This window comes from Aythya marila (genome assembly GCF_965140915.1).
Source record: "Aythya marila genome assembly, chromosome: 2".
Taxonomy (NCBI): domain Eukaryota; kingdom Metazoa; phylum Chordata; class Aves; order Anseriformes; family Anatidae; genus Aythya; species Aythya marila.
In genome coordinates, this window is record NC_139043.1 from 19,598,925 (window position 1) to 19,618,906 (window position 19,982).

General features: G+C 36.7%; 1 protein-coding gene across 1 annotated transcript in view; it reads left to right on the forward strand.

Moving 5' to 3' along the window:
- DNAJC1 (DnaJ heat shock protein family (Hsp40) member C1) overlaps window positions 1-19,982 on the forward strand; it is a 98,824-nt gene that overhangs the window by 60,400 nt on the left and 18,442 nt on the right. Inside the window, exon 8 of the mRNA XM_082753491.1 lies at window positions 5,432-5,598. Coding sequence (XP_082609617.1) covers window positions 5,432-5,598 — 167 coding nt within the window. The remainder of the gene's footprint in view (window positions 1-5,431; window positions 5,599-19,982) is intronic.

Consider the following 19,982-nt stretch of genomic DNA (forward strand, 5'->3'; position numbering starts at 1 on the left):
TCTGAAGCCTAATTATGGCAAACTAAGTATCATCTGTTTCACTGATTGTTTTGGCAGGCCTGCTGAAGGAATTCTGAACTTGTGGCTCATGTGCTTTTTCCAGTTGGATCAGCTAGTCTCTATGATACCTCTCCCTGCAAAACTTCCTTCAGATTTTACAGAAAATAAATATTCAGCTAACAGACAGTGTTATGAGGTTCATTTGAAAGAGACGTGTCTCCTTTTATGTTTGCTGCAAGGCAGATTAATTCTTAAATATTTAGATGTCTACTTCTAACCCTTTCGTATTGAGGTATTGAGTGAGGTATTTAGAGGGAACAGAAAGTTGGGGGAAGGATAGATATTTACAGAAAAGATGAAAGACATCAAGTCTTTTAGCTTGTGGGCCTTTTTTTGTAGTTGAGGATGCATTAATTACTACGTTTTTAATCAGTTTGCTCAAAAAACTAAGTTCTAGGTCTTCATGTGGCGCATGTATATATGGCTGTTACTGGTGATGCATTCATGTGATCCCGTTGATTTTATTACGAATACTGATATGTGTATTTTTTTTAACACGTGATTGTTTGCTCCATAATTGCTTTAGTTTTAAATTAGTGTGGTCCATTTTTTCAATAGACAGCAAAAACTTGGGGACAACATTTTTTCCAGACTTTTGGATCTATTGGATCCAAAATAGATATATATTGGATATATATCTACATGCAAGTGAATTTTTCTGACATGTTTTAAGCAAATTTTAATGCTGTAACTGCTTTGCTTGTCTTTAGTAGTTACATAGGTAAGAGAACAGTATTGAAAGAAAGAGAGATCTCAATGCAGTATCTCAGTGACTTGCCGGAAAGATGCTTGCTGTCTACCTGTGATTGTGGTCACATTTTTTGCTTATCAACATACAACATAGCAGTCAGTGTCCTCTTTCTGTGACTTTCAAGACATCATTGTCTTTTTTTGACTATTTCTTCCGTGAGTTCTTACTGATGCTGAAATATAAGGCTTTTAAGTCTTGCTGAGAGAGAGAACTCCTGCTTAACATGTCATACTTCATTGTAGAGGCTCAGCACTTGTGTGGATTGCTTTTTTTTTTTTTTTTTTTTTTTTCTTTTTCCTTCTTTCCTATATGAAGTAGTCTTTTTTCTGTGGAACTGGTAAATGCTCTTTGAATTCTTTAGGGTTATATCAGCTGGCAGGTAAAATCAGGATATAGTTTTCAGAAAACTTTGAAATACGTATCCCTGTTTTGTTTTGTTTTTATGAAAAAAGCACTATTGTTTTATTACATGGCACTCTTGATCCAAAATGCTGGCTGATTCCTTATCTTCTGAAAATGGCAGCTGGTGGATCTTAAAGTAAATAGCCCTTAGCCCCAGTTAACTCTTCCACTGATGAGGTAAAATTAACATGATAACAAGGTAAAAGGACTAGCAAGGAAGTCCAAAGTATCCGGTTATGTGTAAGTCATTCATCAGACTTCCATATGTGAATCATTATAAATCAGCAAAGCATATAGCCAGTACTGGAGGCCTTTAGAAGCATTAAGTACTATACAGGTAAGAGAGTTAGCTAATTGCTATGGTTTAGGTCTGGGGATCTCAGCGTCAAGTATCTTATATGCTGTTTAAACATAGGGAGCATTTTTTTATTATTTTTATTTTTTTTACTCTAAGATGTTAAATACACAGGCAGATTTAGTCTTCTGGTGAAGAACTCCATAGTTCTAAAGGTGGAAAATACAGAAAATTAGTATCCTAGCAGTATGAATTCAGCAAATGATAGATCAAAATTTCTCCTGCTACAAAGACTAGAAGTACAGAAAAGCCAACTCATGGAAACTCATGGAAAATGCTGATCATTTTAAATAGTAGTAGTAGGTATTAAACGATTAGCGTGGTGCTTATGCTATTGCATTATCCATTTACTTTCTGTTGTTGCCTGTTTCTTTTTTATTCTACCTAATAAACTAGAAGAGTTAGTACACTGTAATTTGGGAATTAAAATACATAATGTTCTCAGAAAATAGTAGTGAGAGTGGGAATTATCCTGTTGAGCCTGATGTCTGGCCCTGGTTTCACCAAGGCTGTTTCTCTCTACATCATAGTTGTATGAGCACCAGTAACTCTGGTCTTAATTAAGGCCCACTGGATGTTGGTGCCCGTGTGGGACATAGTGCTCTAATTAGGTCTCCAGTGGATAGTGGGCAGGCTGTCACAAAACTGGGAGGAATCTTTCAAATCCTTCTTTGTATGTTTTTCCTACCTTTCAGTTAGGTTTATAGGTCAATATAATTAATATTAAGGGAAGACCTGCATTTTCAAACTTCGAATCATGGCTGCAATTGTTGCTACTGTCAGCACCATCAAACACATCCTTGGCTTAGGTTGTGGTGGTGGCAGCAGCACCAGCTTCCTGGTTGTCTGCCAGACCTCAGCAGTTGTAGGATTCAGCTCTATAGGCATCATTTGCTGTATAGAAAACCTGATCCTTATTCTCTTCAGAGGAAAGCAGCAAGTAAGGTCAGAAGTGTCTTTTGGCCTGCCAGTTAAAGTGCTGATAATGAAAAGATAACGTAGAAACCGATAGGTTTTCATCCAAGGTGTCTGCTGTGGACTTCTGATGCTCAGCTAAATGAAATTTCAGCGATCTGGTTTGCTTCCTCCGTCTTCACCTGAAAGAACAGTGCTCCACTGCCCTAAGTGGGAGCTTTAGAAACATTACACGTCATTGCTTCTGAACAGCATTCTTCGTAACTCACACCGACCAAGTGTTTACTGGCAGTACTTGAAGGCCGTTAGCGTTTCACCAAAACTCTTAATGTGCCATTATTTTAAAATAGTAAATATTCCCCTATCTGAAATCCTGTATGGTGTTGCCATTCAAACTGTGTGCTTTCCTGTTCTGAAATGTGGCTTTTGAAATTAGGAGGTGAAGCTGTTTTCAGTGAGTTACGAAGAGCCCTGTGTCAAAGGTGCTGCGACTTCAGTTTTATTTATTTTTTAAAAAAATTCATTGTGTCTGACAGCCATTGTGGTATGTAGGGGGTAGGCCAAAACTCTTTCATCTTTTAGTATCTGCATGGGAGATAGTGGAGACAGGTTTCTTAATTCTAGTTGAGTGCTTGTTTGAGAATGTACAGCCATCTTTAGGCAGGATTTCTCTTTCCTTTAGTAGTTAACAATCAGAAGGATGTCTTATCTGTATTAGGTCTTCCTTGCTTATCTGCCTGAAGAAAGCCTAGATACTGTCTTCGATACTAGATTTTAAATTGGGGTGCAGTGCCCTCTGGAAATACCGTTGCAGAATTACTTCTGGAAATATAAAAGAGCCTAGACTCTACATTTTTAGAAGTTAAAGCTGTAACTACCCAGGCTTTATCTATTTGTGTCCTTTGAGAGGGAAAATCAGCAAACAGTAACTGATGAGGTACAAAATACAGGAAAACCAACTGTCTGAGTATGTGTTCACTGTTCAGTAATCCCAAATGACCACTCGCTGTATACTTGATTATTTTGCAGGATTGAAATACATTGGTAAAAATTGTCACTTCAGGCAACTTTCTAGAACATTTTTGTCAGTTGATGTGTTTGTAGTAAATAGTTAGCGAAGTTGTTGTTACTTGTCCCTGTAAATCTTAGTGCTGACTCCAGAAGTTATTACATGTGGCTGCTTTGGAGAAAAATGAGATAACAGTTGATGTCTATGGCTTGGTTGTGAAAATTACCTTTTGCAATAGACAAAAAGAATTTTGCACAGGTATTGTCTTTAATGAAAATTTCTCTCATCTGGACAATGACAGGAATGCTGGTTAACATTTTGGGGCTTTTTTTAGTTCTGTTTTTTTGTTATCTTTTTTTTTTTTTTCTGATTGTACGTAATTTAATTATATTTACTATGAATTCCTAAAGAAAGATGCCAAAACAATCTAGGGATGAGGTCTTTACTTAATATTTATTGAGAGTAATTTGACAACAGTTACAGGCAAAGTTAGAGATTTTCACAGAAGTTCTCAGAACAAAATAAATTTAAAAGGTCATGACTTTTGTGATCTGTTTCTTACGACCTCTGGAAGGTGCCATGGAACTATTCTCACTCCAGTTGTTTTTTTCTTAAGTGTTCAATTCCTAGGAGCTTGCCAGGTACATGGGATATAATCACCAGGCTCTCCTTGTACCTATAATGTTAGGAAAAGGAATTCTGCATTACACTCTGTAGGGAGCAGTTTCCCTGTCCTCTTTAGGAATTTGTAAAAGAAGATTTTCATGAGAGAAAAAAAAAGGCAGATAAAAGCTGATCTCATAGCTGAGTGTTGCTGTCCCTCCTCTTCCATTCCTACCGCCTTTAACTGACTTAGATATTTTCTTTTTGTTGAGTGTAAAGGGGTAATTTTCTACTAGATTAGTGAATGGAATATGTTTATGAAGTGGTTGAATGACTGTCAAAGCAGAAAGAGAAGAGAGGAGCACACAGGCACACAGTAGGGAGTAGAAAGGTGAAAGCAGTGTACAACTTTCCTCTTTTGGCTGCAGCCAGCCATTAGATCAGCTCTTTCAGTTTGTTGATTGCATCTTTAGGAACATCCAGGTATTGTGAGTACAGCATATTTAAACAAACAAACAAAAAAAAAGGTATACCTGAGGCTTCTGAATGCTTTCTGGGTCTTTATGCTTCTCTTTTCCAATCCTCTTCCTGTCTTTCCTAAAGTTACGGCAGTCTTCAGTCAGTCATAAAGCTTTCTTTTGAGATCCACTTGTATGGTGGAGCTGTGTTCAGTTACTGGGATTTAGGTTGTTGTTGTTCCTCCTTCCCTATTGTCCCTAAGTTTGCCAATCCCTTTTAATATCATTTGAAGGACAGTGAGAGCAGAAAACAGTGGTCACTATGGGAAATGAGGTGCAGTATTTAAAAAGTCCTTTAAGTTTAAGTGATAGAACAGAGCTATCTGTACTTAGAGGAATCCAATAACAGCAAAGCTGTCTGTTGGTTCAGAAGCTTTTACTCAACACATCTAACCATAAAGCAGTACAGAATTATCTAAAACTCACTTTTCTGCCGTTGCTGTTTCTTTTTGTTTTTCTTTGAAGCCAGCAGGACTTTGGAAATCTTGTAACAGCTGCCTATGCTTTCGCCTCTACTAATTTTAATTGTCAGATGACAAGAGCTAACTGCGTTTTTTGAGGTGCTCCTCATTTGGCACTTTAAGTCATAGTTGCAGGTAGAAGAGGGGCTAAGTATATACGTTGCTATTTACTTTTCATAAAAATAAAATGGTTATGCAAATTACTAAGCTGCCTTTTTAACAAAGAAATTTAAGCCTCTTCCAAAATGAAAATTGAATATAGCATTAGAAGTTGGGGAGATAAGCCTGCTTCTGACGTATACTTCTCTGCAGTATTTTTAGCATTGGTTTTCTTTTTTCTTTTTTGTTTTTGTGCAGAGGAGAAGAAGCCTAAAGTCAAGAAACCAAAATCTGAATTCCCTGTATACACAGTTCAGGAATCGAATGCATACATACCATCATATGACCATGGAGCTTCTATTGAAGAGATTGAGGAACAGATGGATGACTGGTTGGGAAACAGGAACAGAGCACACAAAAAGAAGGCAAGTTCAAAATCTTTAATGTAGTTATCTATTTTAAATATTGATTCATTTCCTTGCCTCTTAAGAGGCATGGTGTATGAATACCACTACAATATTTGTATACCACTGAAGTCTAGAGAAGTTTCAATTTTCAAGTAGAGACATAATGGAAAAGACTGTATCGATGTTCAATATAATTTGTGTAATGATACTGGAAATGTTGTTATAATGGGATGTAGTTAATTAAAACATATGAAAGCTCTCTATGATTTCTAATATAAATACTATTCTTGGTCACTAGAAATTATTGGAACATAGTGCCGTCAAGTTACATGAGGTTTGGTTCTTTCTCTTAATTGCAGTTAATAACATTTTGCTTGTCAGAATAGCTTCTCTATTGGGAAAAAAAAAAAAAAAGAAAAAAAGAAAAGAAAAGAATAAGCCTTCATAATATCCAGGAGTAGTACCTTTTGATTATGGAACTGCTTATGTACTTCGTACATTTGAAGTGTCCTAACTGTATGTGAAGAAGTCCTAACAATATGACATATGTCTATTGTTAAGATTCCTGCTACTTAGAGGTCAGGGTTCTTAGTAGCAGTTAGTGTAATTAAGTTCTGGTAAAGTTTATTAAAAAACAGTGGCTTGAAAATGTATAGTTTTCATCTTAGAACTGAGTTGACAGAAGAAATGTTGTAAATTGGACTCCGTACTTGAAAATCTGCCTTGCCTGGCAGACTGAGATGAGAAGGATTGTGTTCCGGGTGAAGTTAGGGCAACACATTGACATTAGTGTCAAAATAGTGAAAAAAGTTCCTTCTGTCATTTGTTTGTTTATTCTGTGCTGCAGATTTTCTCACTCCATTAGTTGGTTGAAAGCCTGTAGAGAATACTCCCTCTCCTTTTTCATACAGACCTAAAATTTTTACAGAAGTAATTTGCATCTTGTATGTCAGATTTATTCATCTGCCAGTACTGGATTCCTAAGCTTCATGACTTCCCAGTTGCCAAGTTTCTCTTGCTGTATGTTTTTATGCCTATTGATTCTCTCTTTCTCTATTATTTAGTACATCTGCATTATGTTTACTTTTATATTTCTGTAACAGATCTCTTCTGCAAATATGCTCAGCTTTTCGCTTCTGTGTAAGGAATTGAAACTCTGAATTCTTCCTTACACACTGGAGCATATTTTCACCCCCTTTCTCTAAGTAGGAACTCCAATCCTTAGTTCTGTGGATGAGTTGCCTGGGAGTTAAGAGCACATGTTTACAGTCATTGATTGCTTTGTGTACCTTAACACAAGAAGTCCTTGTGGATTCCTGCTAGTTTAATTTCTGTAAACCAGCTTTTTCTACCAGTCTGTGTTGGCAAATTATTAAAGAAGAAATACGTATGATGTGTGTTTGTTTACTATAGTTTGAATTGGTTGTATGTTTGTTGGACTGTATGGATCCCCAAATTCAGCTACCCCTCTGATGGAAGCTGCGTCTTTCTTTGACTTTCCATGAAAGTCTTCCTTCAGATTTCCACTGAATGAGACTAGGCCTATTCCATCTATGCTTTTGTACCTGCTACATAACGTTATGTAGAAGCTGTGTCCTCGGAGACACTGCTAAGGGAACAAAAGCTGTATGTACATCCTTTCAGAAATAAGAATCACAGAAATGAAAACATCTTGAAGAACTGTTCTTAAAAGGTAAGTAATTTGTTTTTCTACGCTTATACTTGGAGGTTCAGTATTGCTGAATCTCATCTCATTGGTCCATAAGCTAATTTTTTGAATTCTATTCTGCTACAAATGGGGTTAACATTTTAGGGACTGACAGGCAGTTTGCAGGTATACTGTCTGGGTAAGGTGTTTGACCTGAACAAGCTGTGATGAGGTATGCTTCCTCCCCATGACATCTAGTATGTAGCTGCAATGTAAAATAAACATTTAATACAGTAGTAAAGAGCAACAGATTCATAAACTGTGCAAAGAAATTGAGAATATATGTTGCTGGCTGTTGTAGCTTCTAAGACACATTTGTATGTCTATATACGGATGTTTGTGTCATATGATTTGTAATAAGCTCACTGGGAAAATGCTTGTACCATGAGTGAATTGTTTCTGACTGTCATTCAACTCATTTTCCATTTTGGAAAGTTGTATTTTCCTCCATAACACATCATTGATGTGAACCTGGATGGCATCTGTCTCCCTCTTCTGCTTCTTGCATGGACATACAATAAAGTGATGTGTAACGTTCATTTCTGTTTGTCTGAGGGAAAAGTTACTCTTTCACAAATCATTTTGCCATCAGACTTTTTCTTGCGATTGTCATGCTTCACTCATTTGAAAGGTTGTTAAGTTGTGTTTTTTTTTCCTCCTTCTTACAATAGCTTAGGGATGTGCACTACATGCAGTAAGCCAGACTTGAGAGTGGTTATCCATGTGAAAAGATCAAAGTGGCTCAATAAAACAGTATGTTACTACATCATCCATCTAGAACTAAGGTATTGGAGTTGCTCTCTCTGATGTCAGTATCCCAAGTCTAGATGATGCAAGTTGATGATACAGAAGAGCAAATATAGTTCTTCTTTGTTTTAAGAAGGAAAAACCTGTCAAACTACCAAGTAACCTGTCAGTTAAGAAAGGAATAGTAGTAATGCAAATATACATGAAAAATAATATAAAATAGATTGGGGAGTACCAACGTGTGTTTCAGATTGTTCTACTAATTTTTATTGGTAGTTCAGAAACCTTTTTTTTCCCTGTATGTTGTCTGTATATGGTGTGGAAGCTATTAAAGCTATTAATTAATTACTGTTTCCACAGGGTTTAAACACTGAAGTAGATAAGGAACAGGCTATAGAGATGAAAACTTGCTTCTTAGGCAAGTTAAAATGGTCTACAAAATAATGGAAAAATATATACAACTCATAAGGGTACATAGCTCACTGAAAACACGCTCCTAGTGCAATAACGTTATTCTCCTCTCTTACTTAGGGACCTAAGCTTACCATGTTCTCAAGGGAGTTTGTCTCACCAGGTTGTTACTCTGCTTGAAACTGGATGTTAAAAGAAACTATGGCAAATCTCCTTTGGGAGATACTCAGATAATGTTCGGTATAACAGAACTAAGAAGTAATTTTCCTGCAATTCTCAGCAGCAGTGGTCCACCCCCATTTAGGATTTTGTATAGTTTTCATTGTTACACTTTTCAGAAAGGAAAAAAAAAAATAACAGGAAGAATAGATCAGCAGTAAAAGAAACATAGAAAATCTTTATTTATGAGGAAAAGTTGAATAGGTTGAGTTTTAGTCCAGAAAAGGGAAGCTGTTGGGAATAACTGGATGCATTGTTTTTCCAGTCCATTCCAGGCTGTTCTAGGTAAAATAATAAATACAACCGTTCATAAATACAGAGAGAAAGAAATATTGAATTTAATTTGCAACAAGGAAGTTTAAATTGAAATGTGTGAATGTGTATGTGGAGACACATGACTAGAGCATGTTACACAGACCATTTATGAAACCATCTTCAGTTGTCTATCCTGTTCTTGAACTCCATCTGTAAAAAATAGTGTGAGCAGACTCAATTGTATTTGAGAGCATGGAAATGAAGTAATGAGACTCTTGAGATTTTTTTCAGTATAGGAAATACGTACTTAGCTAGCCCTAAATTGCATATTCATGTAACACTGTCTACAGTATTCATATGAACTGCATATGATTACGAAGCTGAGAGGAATTACTAAAAGCTCATTCTCATGCCAGTTGACAAACTTTTTCTGTACTTGTTTGAAAGAATTTCTAAAACTATCTTTGTTTGGTCATTAAATGTTTATGCTGCCAGATTAGAACTTCTTTAAAGTTGTTAAGAGCAGATAAGTAGATAAATTTACTTAGCTTGAGCTTCCAATTTTCACTTACCTGCCACCAAAAATTGACCAGAATAAGTGTTCTGTGTATGCTTGTTAAGATTTAAGGAGTGCAGTGTTACTGTAGGCTTCCTTCTAGGTTACACTATTTTGTTGCCCTGTAAGTGTTATTTAAGTATTTCATTGCTTTGTAGCCATTTAACCCTTCACTTTCCTGTAAGGCAACCTGTTATGTAGAACTGGATGAAAAAAGAGCAGCTTGTTAAGGGACATGCTAAGTTGCATCTGAACTTGTTCTGTCCTTTCTGCAAATATTCATGCAAAGAATGTATGTACTTAACATTTCCGGAGTCACTCTATTGATGAATCATTTCCAAGTAATTTCTCTACCAGAGGGATTTCTCTCATAATCTTTGTTCTGATTTGATTTTACGTGATTTGTACCAAACGTTTTCACGAGAGTTCTTTGTTTATGTGAATAATGTTGTTGTTGTAGGAAAATCTTGGCCCTTGAGAAATCAATGGGAGATTTATCACGGTCTTCAGTGGGAGCAGGATTATAATTCCTTTTGGTTTACAGATTCTTCATTTTCTCCCACTGGAATCTCCTATTCATTCCATATCATTATTTGACTTCATTCATCTCTGAAGATAGGATTCCAAGTTCTACCTCAATGAGGGATGAATACTTTTGACCTTTTGATATTTGCTTGCTCTGTTAAGGGGAAATAAAGGTGGAGAAAGACAGTGCCTGATCCCTTCCAGCTGGACCAGATGTATGGATAAAAAATCATGTTTCTCATTATTTTTGTTTTTCATGTCATCCTGCAGCACTTCTTGGCATTTGGGTGTTTTTGATATTGCTGGAGCACCTGGCTTGGTTTTACTAAAGCAGGAGTAGTAAAAACTACTTTTGTGCACAGAGATGGGAAGCTTAGATAACTTGAATCTCCTGCATTTTCTACATTTTAGTTTTTGGCCTTAAATTGGGAAAATTAAAAATACTACAAAAGAATATGTAAGCATTGATTTACAGTTTATTAGTAGATGCTGGAAACATAGTAATTACCTTTTTTTTTTTCCAATTGTTGAACTGTAGGCTGTAGTGATCTTGTACTGGACTCTTTGTGGTTAAAATGCTGATTGTATTTTTTATTTTTCTCAGCCTGAGCCTTCAAAGTACTATACGTCATAGATGGGATATTGATAACTGAGTCAGATATGTAATCATGAAGGTTTTATTTGAAAGCTGACTGTGGAGCAATGGTATAAAATAACTAAGCTGTAACCAAACAACAGAGGTCTCTCCACTTTATAACACTATAAGGCAAAATGCTATACAAATACTAAATTATTATTTTGTTAGCTTAAAAAGTATGGTTTGGACAATTAAATCTTAGTCATTTTATAATCTTGCACATTTCATAATTGCCAGCTAGCCTGCCACCTGCTCTCTTCTGCCTTGAATCTTCCCACATCTGTGCTGCTTTGAAATCTGAGTATGCTTTCTCTTTAGTAGCAAATAACATGGTGCTTGTTCTAATCAGACATCATATGACAGATTACCTGAATACAGTTTCCAGGCTTTTAAAAAATGTTAATTCTTCAAGCAAGCAGTTTGTATCTTAGCAGGATTAAGGTGCTGCGTAAACCAGATGTTTTAATAAATTGGTCTTTGAGGGAAAGGATTATACTGTTTTAGTGTGCTACCTGAGGTCACCTAGTTTTGAAATACTCAATTTTCTTACTCTAAGCAGTGAAAGAAATGCAGTATCTGAAAAGTGTGTTTGTATTCTAACTCTCTTTTATTCTTGGGACAGAGACACGTGAGTAACTAGCAGTCTGAGGTTGCACATGGTGTCCTGCTAGTGTGCCTCGACCCTGACCCAGAGGGATTGCTGTAGGTTGAGAAAGTAAATCACTCTGTATGCCCATTGAGTTTAAGCTTCTATATTGAGACTGCCAGCAACCATACCTGTTAGTGTCAGTTATGATGCTATTCACTAGGAGCTAGTCTAAGCTCATAATACATTTTAACCTGAGCTCCAAACTCTCATCAAATGGTGATGACTTGGAGTCACTATTGATCTGGGCCATATTGAATTTAGTGACCCTGAGGTGAAAATCTCAGTATTCTATTACCAATCTCTTAAGCAATGTAGTGTCACTGAAAAGATAACTTCATTTAAAAAAACATAAAAATCTGCATTACCATGGTACTGAAAGTGTTAAGTCATAAGACTCCAGGCTTTCCTGTGGTTTATTATGGTTTGTGTCACTGCAGATGTTGCAGACTTAGCATGAGTAAAATGTTGGTTTTTATATTTTAAAATAACTCTTCAATTAAAAATACAGCTAATGTATTTTTAATTTTCTTTAGAAACAATGTAATTATTTGCTTTTTGAATCCTTTTTCCCTGAATGCAGAAAATAGTGTTTCTTTCAGACTTGTGCCTGAAATATTTACACCCCTATGGACTTTACTTTGGACTTGAATAGCTTTCAAGAAGAAACTAAGAGTGATTTATTTTATTTTTTTCTCAAATACTATTTTTAGTTTTCCTTGGGGAGGATGACCCACGTCTTTAAATCAGGAATAAGACCTTTCTGCTGTTCAGCCATGAATATCAAATCATTAGGGTAAAAATCTAATTTCATTTGCAGTATTTAACATGCAATGCCTTTAACTTCCTCAGCTTTTCCTAAGGAAGAATTAAGTTGAAGGATGATTGCAATAAATTCTTTGACTAACATCTCAAGTTGGTGTCTTCAGTGGTATGACAGATACCCATCAATGAACAAATTGTATTTATAAATACAAAATGAAGAAAATAAATTATCATAGTGATGGGTTCAGAATAAAATAGAGTTTTTGTGACTGGTGTAAATGCCAGAATGTGTAAATGCTAGAAGTGATAAACATTGCACCAAGAATTGTGGAGTTCTGCCCCAAATTGGTCAGGAATAGAAAAAGACTGGGAATAAATCCCAACTGAGCCACTGCTATGTAAGAATGTGGAATTTATATATTTCCTTTTATGTCTTTCTCTCTTTGACCTATTATTTACGTTGGATAGGTTGACAAAGCATAGGAAACTTTATTTCTTTATTTATTTTATTTATAGAAAGCAATGGAATGTTTATAAATATGTAATTCAGTAATATTCTGCTCTCAGCTGTACTGTGGCTGGCCAGAATTAGTCTGGGTGGAGAGGTGTCGTAATCCATGCAAGCAGGAAAGCTATGCTAGGAACCTTTAAGGAGATTATAGAAAAGAATCTAAATATCGTATAAATTATTTGATATGACATCTAGGGAGAAAGTTTTTGTTAACAGTGCATGTTTCACAGGACTACCAGAATTGTCTAGTTTGCAAAGAAAACAAACAGGAAAAATATATATTCCCCTAAGGGCGTTTCCAATGCATAGTTACAATATGTTGTATAAACACTCTTATGCTAGTTCAAAAAAAAAATACAAAAACAGCAATGCAGATGTACTGAATTAAGGCCATGCAGTTGATATTTGTCTGATATTTCCTTATCTTGAATGAGTTTTTAAACTTTCTGTCTAATTAAATATAGCAGGGTAGGTTCTTGTCCTGGGCAGAGCAGACTCGTGCAGCCTGATTTCAGCTCCGTGCTGCCGATGCTGTGGTGTCCATGTCCAGGTACAGCTTTCAGCGGTTTTCCAACTGAATCTGTGTTCTCGAAAATGTGATTTCTGTGACCTGCAGCCATTGTTCATAGAATCGTTAAGGTTGGAAGAGACCTTTGAGATCATCTGGTCCAACCATCACCCTAGTTGTCTGACCACACAATTTTACACGTGTATTTTCCATACCTAGTCCACAATTTTTGGAGCCTGACAGCTGAAAACCACCAAAAGCTCAGGTTAATTGTTCGAAGTGTACAAACCTGCAGGGCTTTCCAGTCACAGCTCTCTTTTCTCACTGGGCAGCACTATAACCTCTAGTTAGACACCTGCCTGGGCCCAGGCTCGGGCTGCATCACTTCCAGGGCTAATGTAAATCCTGTTATGTTAACTTTTAGAAGTCAGGCTGAACTTCTTCATTTACCTCATGTCCTAAGCCTTGTTTCATTTCTGAGGCTGACGTGATGGCTGTCTGTCACAGGGAGACACGGTAGTTGACGTAAGGAAGCCTGGTACCTGTGAGGAGAAACGGGGATGTGAACTTTCCCAAGCAGCCCTTGACAATCTGACTGTGGCCAGAGTGTCTCTTCTGACTTGACTCTTATATCCATTTTACATAAATTTGCAAGATTATCACTTGTAAATACTAGTCTTCATTGCACAGGTCTTGTCTTCCTCTCAACGTGGGGGAGGCTGCTTCAGTGGGGGCCCAGGTGGGCCCAAGAGGCACTGGAAATCCCAGTTTCCCTCGGCAGTATTCTTCTTGCCTGTCACCTCACAAAATGTGTGGTGGCTCCTGTCTCTAATGCAGAAAAGAAGAGCAAAGAAGCAAAGAGGAGACTACAGTTGTGTAAGGGGTGGAAGCTGGAGAAAGAGGTAGAAGCTAGTCACTCACTGTGACCTTGCCCCACTTGCTGCTGCCCATCCAGCAAAAAGGAGAGGGAACAGTCCAGCTTTGACATGTATCCGTGGAGTTTCTCCAATAAACCAGAGGCAGGGACTATAAATATCCCTGAAATGGGATTTTCACAGGATCCACAACTTGGGGATCAGGAAGAGTTTGCAGTTCATGGTGTTAGCATCTGTAGTGCATTTCGCTCATTCTTCTTCCAGCTTTTTGAATCTAAATTTGAAATGTTTAGACTGTGGCAAAATAGTTACTTTTCTCAGTATAAGTCCAGCTATTTTTAAATTGGAGAATGAAGCTAGTATCAAATAAATCTAGTTTTAGTTTATAAATGTAAATAAATACTGATTTTTCAGTATTTCTGTATCATCTTTTTCAGATAAATCAGTTGGGGAAAAAAAAATCTGGTTCAATTCAACATCTGACTTTCTTGCATAATGCACAATGCTGCTTCTTCTCTTCCTGAGTCCATGACTATAATGGCTTCTGGTCACATTTATTTATAGAAATTGCCTAGAAATTATAATCTAGGGTAGACTCCAGCAACTAAAAATACACTGAGCAATGTGAGATACTTGGCTTTTGTTTCACCAGTAAAGATAAATATGTAATCCTGCCTTTGCCGAGGAATGATTTGATACTATTGTCATAAGCATTTTGCCACTTAGGACTTTTCAGAGAACCTCGATCTGGTTATTAGCCATTTTCTGTATAGTTTTTGACAGGCAGGAAGCGGTCTTGAAAATATCACCTTTAGTCTTCAAACCCTCAGCTGAGCACAGTTAAGCATGCAGTTACATTCTGTTTAAGTGAACAGGAATTGTGTCCATGTTTGAAGTTAAGTACCCTTGGAGTTGGGATGCAAATTATTTGGCCTGACGAATCCTTTATAAAATGTAGCTGGATTACATATTACTTACCCAAACCCGCAAAAGGGGAGAGCGCTATTAATTGATGACACGTTATGAGAATCTGCATATTGCAGTCAAGGGGTGTTTTCATGGTGGTTACAGCACTTCCCACTATTTCCAGGAGGCAGCACTTCAGAAATAGGGTGACTGTGCTGAAGGTGCACCCTGTGAAGGAGGGGAGGTTCACGCATCATTTGCCATTGAGTGCTGTGCTGTGAAAGGAAAACCTGCGTTTGGCTGCAGCCCTCAGACTTTCACAGCGGAAAAAGTAGCCCAGCCTTCATGGTTATGTTTGGTAATTTGACAGGCAGATTCAATGTCTATATGTTAAGTAGTTGAAGTAGAGTTGCCCTTATTCTCAGTTATACAAACACTTTCATGATAATTAAAACAATTTTGAAATTTAGGTTTCCCTTGGAGGTGCAGATACTTGAAGTTGCCATCACAGATGTGTTTTATGAATTTGTGAAAACTTGTCAGATTTTTTCTTTCCTGTGTTATTACATGACAACTTGGACTGTTGCAAAGTGGAAGAAAAAGCTTAGTTTAGTACAGTCCATGTTCATGATGTTTTCCAGGTAGTTTGTTTGGGTCCTAAGTGTGTATCGTTTCTGATTCTCACAGACGTATTCCATTGGGTCAGTAGATTATTTTTCTTTTTATATATTTTATATATTCTTCACAACCAGTTGTTTTGAACGATGTACAAAAAATGTTAGGCAGTAGGCTAGATAACATTCTGAAGTTCGGGTCTTTGCTGAAGAGAACTAGTGTATTGAAACCAAATCTTTAAATACTGGTATTCTGCATAGCAGACTGTTATCATCTTTGCTCATCTTGTACATCCGGAGAAGGGTGCAGGAGATCTCCTTTGAGTTTAATATATTGATTGAGCTAACTCGATGAGCCATACTTAACGTAGAAGAAATATTTGAATATTACTGATGTCACTAACTGCTTTGTAGTTGTGTGGCATGCTCATGCATGTTTGTGATCCACAGTACCTCCTGCATTCAAGGTAAAAAAAATCAAGAGATCAGAATATCTGAGCTATTTTAGGGAATAACGGAAGGAAGAATGTTATCCAGACATTAGTTGTGGTGTTGAAGTAGTTCTGATGGAAACACTTCAAGCTGCATTATGAAGAAAGGCATGGGTCAACGTAACGGACACTGATTTTTGGATAAGCTATTTAAGGTGGATGAAGGTAGGAGAAACAAGTTGCCAGTAACAGACCAAGGTTAAAAAAAAAAATAAAAATCTAGATGTTAGTGAGATTAAGATCTATGTTATGATAAAGTATGCCAGGAAGGAAGACAGGAAAAAGCTGGACAACGAACAGAAGTGAGCAGCACAGAGAGTGTCATCAACAGGATTAGCAGGGTAATAATATTGTGCTTGTTATAACAGTCTTTGAGATTGAATATGGTTTAGAATATTGGATATATATTTTTAATATCATACATTAATAGTTTCAAAATACCCATAACGTGCTACATTATCCTGATGTGGGCCAAGGAAGAGAGTGTTTTACACTGTCCAAAGCTGTTAAGTGTTTGAGACTTGCTTAGTCTGCTTAGTATTGTGTGAGACAAAGTAAGCCTGCAAGCACAAACACTGTAATAATAAAGACTAATCATATGCTTTAATGTATCTAAATGTCTCTGGGTTCATCTCACCTAGCAAATTGAACAGCATGGCCAAAGATTTAAAATGTACCAAATAATTATGAAAAAAAAAAGTTGCCACCTGCAGTCTATTGTTTACTTATACCCTATGCACTTATTTATTGAAGTTTCTGAAAGCTACAAAATTATTTTCCTGAAGAATTAACTGACATACATTCTAGAAGGTTTGCAATATCATATTCTATATCAAATGGAAATACTTTTGAAACTGCTTTTAAATATCCAAATAGAGTGGTGTTTTGAGAGAGAATTAAACTAAACGGTTATTCCCTTTCTTTGGGAATTTGTCTCCACATTAATGTATCACAGGCCAAACCTAATTACCTATTCAACCGATAGTTTATTTGATCTGCATGCCTGAGTGTCCTACAATCAAATTTACTGAAGAGCTTCTCACTTTTTTCTGCATTGCCTTGAAGCAGCTAACAATTAAAAAATAAATGAGTTAACACTTTCTGCTAAGTGCAACCATTTAAGTTGTAATATGCAATTAAAAACTACATTTTAATTTCTGTTCAATTACATTGACTTAAATAGTAATTTTAGTGTTATATTTATGAACCATTTAATTGTGACATTTTTCCTTTGGCTTGCTTGATGGAAAAGTAGATTTGATTTTGAGAATGCAGCAGGAAATAACCTGTCTTTTTCCCCCATGGTTTGCTATAATGACAAACAGGGAAGAAAAAAAAATAAATAACAACAAAACACCACACACACACAACTAATCTGGGTTTTGTATAAATGCTACAGAAAATTTTCATTTCAAAAGCCGTGAAAATGTCATAATTTGAATTATTTTTCATGTTTTTGAAAACTCTCTACTGTCTAGGAAGAATATTCAGGTTGCATTATGGAAATGTAGGCAGGTATTTGAAACATTCCTGCATATGTCTGGTCACGTTAACTGCTGTGTGTTGGAGAGCTCCATATTAAATCTAGAATCAAAGCCTGGTAGAACCCCAAGTATGAACACACAAAATGAATTGTAGAGCAGCTGCCCTTACAGCAGTATATTGCTGTAAGGGATCCCTCTCTAGCAATGTGGATTTACTGTTTTTTAGCTTTAGCAGGTACCTTCATGGTAGGAAATTCGTGGTGCTAAAGGGCTGTTCAGTCTAAGAGGAAGAAATAGAGGGCCAGTGGCTAGGAGTGCAAGCCAGAGACAGTAAAATGGATCTAGTGTAATCGTAATCATCTTGTGAGTATAGAGCTGTTTCATTTTTAAGTCACTGTTTGCCACTTTTTCTGTCAGATGACTGATCACTACATTTTTGGAATATTTGCAACTTTCTGAATGTAGTCATAACATTAAAAACTGCCTTACTGCTTCACGTAGCAGCCGCTTAGCTTGATTTGTATTGACTTCTTATCCTCTTCCCCTCCTTTTTGTCTATCAAAACACACATTTTTCTGTGTTAAGATACAGCTTATTATATGAATAGTGTGGCAGCACCACATAATACTATCAGTGGTTGCCTGCCTGCAAGAGGTTAAGGAAACAATAAATAAAATTATAAAATTACATATATATTTATATATATGTAAGCTTATATATTACTTGGCTCTGGTGAGGCCAAACCTCAAATAACATGCTCAGATTTGGACCCCTCACTACAACAAGGACATCGAGGTGCTGGAGCATGTCCAGAGAAGGGAAACGAAGCTGGTGAAGGGTCTAGAGAACAACAAGTCTTATGAGGAGCGGCTGAGGGCTCTGGGGTTGTTTAGCCTGGAGAAAAGAAGGCTCAGGGGAGACCTCATTGTACTTTACAGCTACCTTAAAGGAGGTTGTAGAGGGGTGGGGATCGGGCTTGTCTCCCAAGCACCAAGTGACAAGAGGAGGGGAAATGGCCTCAAGTTGTGCCAGGGGAGGTTTAGGTTGGATATTAGGAGACACTTTACTGCAAGGGTTGTGTGGCATTGAAACAGGCTGCCCAGAGAGGTGGTCGAGTCACCATCCCTGGAGGTCTTCAGGCAACTTGTAGATCTAGAACTTCGTAGAACGGTTTATTGGTGGGCTTTAGTACTAGGTTAAAGATTGGACTAGATAATCTTAGAGGTCTCTTCCAACCTGAATGATTCTGTGATTATACCTATATATAGGTACATATACGTACCCCATATAGGTACACAGCTTAGGAATGAGCTGAACAATAATACTATTTTGACCCATATTAACTATGAAGTTTCTGAATAGATGGAATTTGCTTTCCTAAAAACACAGGAGAGCTGTAACATTGACAGTATAAATTTATGAAGATATTTGAATTTGGGTTTATAAGTTGTTTAAATTCTCATCGTAAATTTATAACTTTCTATTTTTCATTGTTTAAAAATAGTCTACTAACAAGATTATTTAAAATTATTATTTGATTTAAAAATAATCTACTACAGTTAGGATGAATGAACAGAGTGCTTGAAGGTTTTCAAAAAATGTCAAACTTCTGTATCATCAACGTGGTAGTCAGTGGAAGAATCTCAGATATACCTACTTTACTGGAATTATTATTCATGTCTCCAACTAAAAACTGAAGATAGCTGCTTGAGTGGGGAAAAAAGCTTCAGAAAGGGGAAGGCTTATGTGGAAGAGTGTAAGATTTGAAACACAAATGCAAATCCATAATAAGGCATGCCCAAGAACTCTGAGGAACATCTTGTTAAACGTGTGAAAAATTATTACTTTTTTTCAAACAAAATAGATGCGGGAGCACTGCGAAGGATTTTATTGAACTAGGGGATTATCAAAGTAAGAAGCAATTTCAAGAATGCTAGGGCTAGAAGTCCTTTTCACCCATGTTTACTACAAAGCATCTTAGGGAGCTGAAAACATCAGATATAGGAGGCAAATGAGGAGGAAATATTTTAAGGTTGAAGCATTCATCTGAAGTTGATAAATAAAAAAAAAATGCTCCTTCACTATCAGTTGATCTAAAAAGAACTCTAAAGCTATCTAACACTGCTGTTAATATTTTAGCAATTACTTAAAGGAGTGTTGCAATGAGAGATGGAAACAGGATACTGATTTTTGGACTTCATTTTGGATTCTGGGTAGTACAGACTGGTGAGATAAGTTCTATGCCGGGTGATTTTTTGAAATTACAAAATGAATGGTATCAGTATGTGCGCCGATTTAAAAACAGTAGTAAAAACAAGCAGAGTTCCATTGTGTAAATTTATGATTAATCCTCCCTTGACTGCTGTGTGCAGTTTGGCACATAATTTCACAGAGGTTATATTGGAATTGGAGAAGGTTTTGAAAAAGGCATGAAGAAAGTATCGTGCACGAGATGGCTTTTACATGAGAAATCAGCTCAATAGGCTTGGACTCTTTAGCCTAGAAGAAACAACTTACAGGGAAATATTTTAGAGGGGTATTTTG